The 7488-nt window shown below is 46.4% G+C and overlaps 1 protein-coding gene across 1 annotated transcript; it reads right to left on the bottom strand.

The window, feature by feature from the left end:
- Positions 1-285: 285 nt before the first annotated feature.
- LOC106569145 (interleukin-1 beta) lies at positions 286-1677 on the bottom strand. The gene is given in 5 exon segments (XM_045693426.1): positions 286-627; positions 731-761; positions 763-865; positions 1078-1266; positions 1442-1677. Coding segments are annotated over 5 exon segments (738 nt in total). The 5' UTR covers positions 1644-1677; the 3' UTR covers positions 286-414.
- Between the last annotated feature and the right edge of the window lie 5811 nt (positions 1678-7488).

The raw sequence follows: 7488 nt of genomic DNA, 5'->3' as shown, positions 1-7488 counted from the left end.
GAGCCACAACTCAACACTGCAGAGAGAATGAACACACAGCACCACCTGCTGGTCACACACACTCACTACAACCAAACCACTTTCAAAAGACATTGGTGCACTCAGAAAAAAAAGGCACTATCTACAACCAAAAAGGGTTATTCAACTGTCCCCATAGGAGAACCCTTTGAAGAACCCTTTTTGGTTCAAAGTAGAACAATTTTGGTTCCTGGTAGAATACCTTTGGTTTCCATGTAGAACCCTTTCCACAGAGGGTTCTACCTGGAACCAAAAAGGGTTCTCCTATGGGGACAGCCGAAGAGTGTGGTGGTAGAAGGGTCTATCAATTCAACACCTCTACCTTATCCATCTGTCTGATCTCTCTCTCTGGCTGTACTTGGTATATACACTCTTGGGACTGGGTGTGTGTTGTGTTTAGTTGTTGACATAGAAGTTGGTGAGCTTTCTGAGGTCCTCTTTCTGACACATCGCTACGGGCTGGCGTTGCTCCAGTGAGGTGCTGATGAACCAGGCGGGGTACTTGGCCGACTCGAAGGTGGTCAGGGAGATGCCTGTGGTTGTCATGTAGAAGAGGAAGCGAACGGTGTCTCCCTGAGCGCTGATGGTCCTCAACTGGTCGTCAGAACTCTGCTGAGAAAGAGAGAATGGGAGGTGAGGAGAAATTATTAGGATGATGAGAGGTGAATTGAGTATGTAGAGGTAAGTGTGTGTGTTTGTGAGAGAGACACACCTCCAACTGTAGGATGGGAGATGTGCTGTCAGGACAAGTTGAAGTCGCTACTGGCAATCCCCAAGGCAACCGGCTGGGCCTGGATAGTGTGGGAGTTCTTCATATGAATATTATACATGGAGAGGTTGAACCTCGCTGAGAGAGAGAGAGGAGAGAGAGAGAGAGAGAGAGAGAGAGAGAGAGAGAGAGAGAGAGAGAGAGAGAGAGATATATATATATAAAGGCCATTTTCACAATTCTTAACACTCAACTGTGATGTTACCAATTTTAGTAAAGGCTGCCAAAATCTACGCTTATGGAATGCTTGCACTGTGCTTGCAGTGTAGTTAGCCTACCAGTTAGCCTACCTCTCTGGTGGTCGTTGCCGCCCCGCAGTGTAACGGCACGGAGCACCATGGTTTCAGGGTTGTGCACCAGGCTCTTCTGGTAACTGTCACACAGGGTGCACTGCTGGGGGCTGTCCAGCCGCTAGAAGGTCCCCTCAGCCTTTTTATCCACCGCTCCCTCTGGCTCCTGGACCCGCTCCATCACACACTCTACACAGAGGAGGAGGGTAAGAGGGGTGGTGGGGACATGGGACAGGGACCATCAATTAACTGAATTGTTAACAGTGATCTGGGCCTAAATAAACAGAAAATCAGTCCAGAGTACAGTCTAATCAAATAGTATAGATCGTCTATTGGTCACTATACGGCACGGCAGCCTATGTACCTTCCAACAGGTTGTCCATGACGATGCTGAAAAGTTGGTCGTCGGTGCACTCCATGCCCAGGGGAGTGTGTGTGGAGTCGGACTTCTGAAAGGTGTGTTTCATCCTGTGCAGCACCATCACCAGGTGAGCCACCTGTCTCATGCCTACCTGACGCTGCTGGAGAACCTCCAGGTCAAAGGTCAGGCCCATGTGCACTTCCATCTCTGGTCCACCCTACACACATACAAGTAATCAGAATGATTACAAGTAGCAAAACATTTATAAATTCTGTCAAGAAAAAAAATATATATATATTTCTGGAGTTGCCCCAGGTTTCACTCAGTTTAAAGGTTCAAAGAGATTTTAAAGACTGTTCTATTTAACATGCCACCAATTTAATATCATAGTGCCTTATTGGTCCTCTTTATGTATGAGCACACTAACTCAACCTACGTTTTTGATGTTCTACAACTAGTGTACCCTAATCCTTGTAGCGCTTGCCATTCTTTTTTATACAATGTGTAGCAAAATGTCTTACCTTCGCACCAGGCAGGCAGCATTCCGCATCAAACCCCATACTCTCCGAAAAAGAGCTGCAGAGAAAAAACACTAAAGGTGTTAGCCTTAAATCTCATCTTCCTCTTCAAACTCAGATAAACAAGCTATTTTTTATATCGAGGTTGGTCTAACAAAGGTTTGTGCAAACTGTAGCCTATACATCAGCATGCAAATTGGAAATAGGTTTAAGGCTAAGAAATACATGCAAACCAAAAATACAGTATTCCTCAGGAATCAATTCAGAGATATCCTACCTCGGCAGAGCGTCTGCCAATTTCAACTCCATGATTCTGAGACAAAATTAAAACAAAAATGAGATTAGCCTACCATTAAATACCTGAAATGAATTGGATGACTATTTTCTATCTTTTTTAAATGTATTTTGAAAAGTTTAGTACGTTTTTCTAAATACCCAACCTTTAGAGTGATCGTTTAACTCTTAGTGGAGTTGAAGCGTGAAAATGATGCCAACTGTGCTTTGGTAAACTCTTTATATTCTACTTGTCTCTGGGGCATGGGAAACTCCCGCACCTGCTCTAAACGTGGTGGGAAAAGAAAGATCAATTCCACAGTTTAATCACTATCTAGGTTTCTAGTTGGCGACAGATTTTCATGTAAATAGTCACAAATCCGCATGTAGAAAATATGCGTATTTTCCCACATGTAACCACATTTCCGTCCACAGTGTGAGTAAAGTCATACAATATAAAAAGCAATTCACGACAGCTGTGATGGAAACAGGAAGTTTAGGTACAATTGTATAAATGCCAAAAGATTATTTGTTCGTTCGACATGGTGGGATCTTAATTATGCGCGAAATGGCGGTGGAAACGTCTTTATGCGCAAATATTGATATAATAACCATCATATCCAAGTAAACTTGGAAACACGGGATGATATGGTTTGTGGTCCTCCCACTACTATAATAAATTACACTACATGGACAAAAGTATGTGGACAGCCCTTCAAATTAGTGTATTCGGCTATTTCAGCAATACCAGTTGCTGACAGGTGAATAAAATAGAGCGCACAGCCATGCAATCTCCATAGACAAACATTGGCAGTAGAATGGCCTTACTGAAGAGCTCAGTGACTTTCAAAGTGGCAGCACTGTTTCCAACAAGTCAGTTCGTCAAATTTCTGCCTTGCTAGAGCTGCCACTGTCAGCTGTAAGTGGTGTTATTGTGAAGTGGAAATATCCAGGAGTAAACAACAGCTCAACAGGGAAGTGGTAGGCCAAACAAGCTCACAGAACAGGACCACTGAGTGCTGAAGCACATAACGCGTAAAAATCACCTGTCCTCGGTTGCAACTCTCACTACCAAGTTCCAAACTGCCTCTGGAAGCAACTTCAGCACGTTAACTGTTTGTTTGGGAGCTTCATGAAATGGGTTTGCATGGCCGAGCAGCCGCTAGCAAAGCCTAAAATCAAAGCTCGCCGCCATTGGACTCTGGAGCAGTGGAAACGTGTTCTCTGTAGTGATGAATCACGCTTCACCATCTGGCAGTCCAATGGATGAATCTGGGTTTGGCAGATGCCAGGAGAATGCTACCTGCCCAAATGCATAGTGCCAACTGTAAAGTTTGGGGGAGGAAGAATAATGGTCTGGGGCTGTTTTTCATTGTTTGGGGTAGGCCCCTTAGTTCCAGTGAAAGGAAATCGTAACGCTACAGCATACAATGACATTCTAGACGATTCTGTACTTCCGACTTTGTGGCAACAATTTAGGGAATGACCGTTCCTATTTCAGCATGACAATGCCCCGTGCACAAAGTGAGGTCCATACAGAAATGTTTTGTCGAGATGAGTGTGGAAGAACTTGACTGGCCTGCACAGAGCCCTGACCTCAACCCCATCGAACATCTTTTCAGATGAATTGGAAGGCGACTGTGAGCCAGGCCAATTCGCCCAACATCACTAACGCTCTTGTGGCTGAATGGAAGCAAGACCCCGCAGCAATGTTCCAACATCTAGTGAAAAGCCTTCCCAGAAGAGTGGAGGCTTTTATAGCAGCAAAGGGAGGACCAATTATATATTAATGCCCATTATTTTCGAATGAGATGTTGGACGAGCAGATGTCCATATACTTGGTGATGAGCTTGATGCTCCTTTACAATAAATATAAAATTGAAGGTCTTATTCTGGTGATATGATGATCGATGCTTGGCTGCCGTTTGACAAATAAAAATAATCGTACTCTTTTATCCATAATAATCTCATCATGTAGGCATCATGTACCCGTTGCGAGCTGTTGGCTAGAGCGCAGGTTCCAATACCAGAGTGGGCACATTCCCTATATAAAACAATTTATTTTGTGATAAAACCATCAGTAGAGTTGAAAATATGATGGAAAAGTTATGTTATGTCTGTCAGACATATCAGTGTGGATGACGGATCACCACCTCAAGCTGAACCTCGGCAAGACGGAGCTGCTCTTCCTCCCGGGGAAGGACTGCCCGTTCCATGATCTCGCCATCACGGTTGACAACTCCCTTGTGTCCTCCTCCCAGAGTGCTAAGAACCTTGGCGTGATCCTGGACAACACCCTGTCGTTCTCCACTAACATCAAGGCGGTGACCCGATCCTGTAGGTTCATGCTCTACAACATTCGCAGAGTACGACCCTGCCTCACACAGGAAGCGGCGCAGGTCCTAATCCAGGCACTTGTCATCGCCCGTCTAGATTACTGCAACTCGCTGTTGGCTGGGCTCCCTGCCTGTGCCATTAAACCCCTACAACTCATCCAGAACGCCGCAGCCCGTCTGGTGTTCAACCTTCCCAAGTTCTCTCACGTCACCCCGCTCCTCCGCTCTCTCCACTGGCTTCCAGTTGAAGCTCGCATCCGCTACAAGACCATGGTGATTGCCTACGGAGCTGTGAAGGGAACGGCACCTCCATACCTTCAGGCTCTGATCAGGCCCTACACCCAAACAAGGGCACTGCGTTCATCCACCTCTGGCCTGCTGGCCCCCCTACCTCTGAGGAAGCACAGTTCCCGCTCAGCCCAGTCAAAACTGTTCGCTGCTCTGGCACCTCAATGGTGGAACAAGCTCCCTCACGACGCCAGGACAGCGGAGTCAATCACCACCTTCCGGAGACACCTGAAATCCCACCTCTTTAAGGAATACCTAGGATAGGATAAAGTAATCCTTCTAACCCCCCCCTAAAAGATTTAGATGCACTATTGTAAAGTGGTTGTTCCACTGGATATCATAAGGTGAATGCACCAATTTGTAAGTCGCTCTGGATAAGAGCGTCTGCTAAATGACTTAAATGTAAATGTAATGTTTATTATGTGCACAACATCATGCACAGACTTCAATTTGATGGAAACACATCTCTGGTGGGAAAATGCACATATTGTTTTTATGCATATTTTTGAATATTTGCATTAAAATCTGTTGCCAAACAGACTTGCTGTGGATAAAAAATCTGTGTGTGATAAGGAAGTGCACCAGTAGAGTCTCCTCAGAGGAGGAAGGAGAGGACCATCCTCCTCAGTGAATCTCAGAAAAAATGTAATAGTGTCACCAAATAATTGATTAAAACACACTGTTTTGCAATGAAGGTCTACAGTAGCCTCAACAGCACTCTGTAGGGTAGGACCATGGTGTAGCCAGAGGACAGCTAGTTTCTGTCCTCCTCTGGGTACAATGACTTCAATACAAAACCTAGGAGGCTCGTGGTTCTCACCCCATTCCGTAGACTTACTCAGTAATTATGATAACTTCCGAAGGATGTCCTCCAACCTATCAGAGCTCTTGCAGCATGAACTGACATGTTGCCCACCCAATCAAAGGGTCAGATAATTAATCTAGTACTGAAAGCATAAATTAGAGCTAGCTAGCACTGCAGTGCATAAAATGTGGTGTGTAGTTGACCGAAAGAGAAAGACAATAGTTGAACAGTTTTGAACATATTCATTTCTTCAAAAATGAATATGCAAGAGAGAGAGAGAGTGAGCTAGCTATATTTCTTATTTTTTCACTTTCACTTACTTAGCTAGCAAATGCAGCTAGATAGTTTAGCCTACTCAAACACTTGGCTCAAGCAGAGAGGGATGCTATGTTTGTAACGCCCTGGCCATAGAGAGGGTTTTTTTGTTCTTTATTTTGGTTAGGCCAGGGTGTTACATTGGGTGGGCGTTCTATGTTCCTTTTTCTATGTTTTTGTATTTCTTTGTTTTGGGCCGAGTAGGGTTCCTAATCAGAGGCAGCTGTCAATCGTTGTCTCTGAGTAGGAATCATACTTAGGCAGCCTGTTTTCCTTTGGGGTTTTGTGGGTAGTTGTTTTCTGTCTTGTGTGTGTTCACCTGGCAGAACTGTTGGCTTTCGTTTTCCCTGTTTGTTTTTTGAAGTGTCTCATTAAAAATCATTATGACCACTTACCACGCTGCATCTTGGTCCCCTCTTCCAGACGATCGTTACAGAACTACCCACCACAACTGGATCAAGCAGCGTGCTCGGGAGGAGATGGACACCTGGTCTCATCAGGAGTGAATTGGGAGGAAAGACTGGACATGGGGCCAGGTGATCGAAAGATATCGGAGCCTACCCGGGAGGAACGAGAGGCAGCTCCAAAATTGTTTTTTGGGGGGGCACACGGGTAGTTCGGCTGGACCAGGGGTGAGGCCTGAGTCAACTACCCATGCTTTTCAGGTGCCTGCTTCTCGCACTCTCTCTCCAGTACGTCCTGTTCCTGCTCCCCGCACTAGCCTGAAGGTGTGTGTTACTAGTCTGGCGTCTCCAAAGCCAGCCCCACGCATCAGGCCTACAGTGCGCATTCCCCGTCCAGAGCTTCCGACGACAGTTCCCCGTCCTGAGCTTCCGGCGACAGTTCCCGTCCTGAGCTTCCGGCGACAGTTCCCCGTCCTGAGCTTCCGGCGACAGTTTACAGTCCGGAGCCGACAGAGACGGCCGACAGTCCAGAGCCGACAGAGACGGCCGACAGTCCGGAGCCGACAGAGACGGCCGACAGTCCGGAGCCTCCAGTGGGTCTCTCCAGCCTGGTCTGTCCTGTGCCTCCTCCCAGGACCAGGCCTCCTTCATGTCTCCCCAGCCTGGTGAATCCTGGGCCAGAGCCGTCAGAGCCGCCCGCCAGCCCGGAGCCGCCAGAGCCGCCCGCCAGTCCGGAGCCCCCAGATGTGTCTGTTACTTGAACTCTGTGAAGCATTTATTTGGGCATCCTGACTGGTTGCATTACTGCCTACGGTATGGCAACTCCTCGGCCTCTGATCGCAAGGCACTACAGAGGGTGGTGCGTACGGCCCAGTACATCACTGGGACCAAGCTTCCTGCCATCTAGGACCTTTATACCAGGCAGTGTCAGAGGGAGGCCCTACAATTTTTTTATTTATTTAAATTTATTTTATTTCACCTTTATTTAACCATGTAGGCTAGTTGAGAACAAGTTCTCATTTGCAATTGCGACCTGGCCAAGATAAAGCAAAGCAGTACGACACATACAACAACAAAGAGTTACACATGGAAAAAACAAACATACAATCAA

Source organism: Salmo salar, chromosome ssa01, assembly GCF_905237065.1.
Source record: "Salmo salar chromosome ssa01, Ssal_v3.1, whole genome shotgun sequence".
Taxonomy (NCBI): Eukaryota; Metazoa; Chordata; class Actinopteri; order Salmoniformes; family Salmonidae; genus Salmo; species Salmo salar.
The sequence above is the reverse complement of the archived record's forward strand: the minus strand, read 5'-3'. Positions and strand labels throughout refer to the sequence as shown.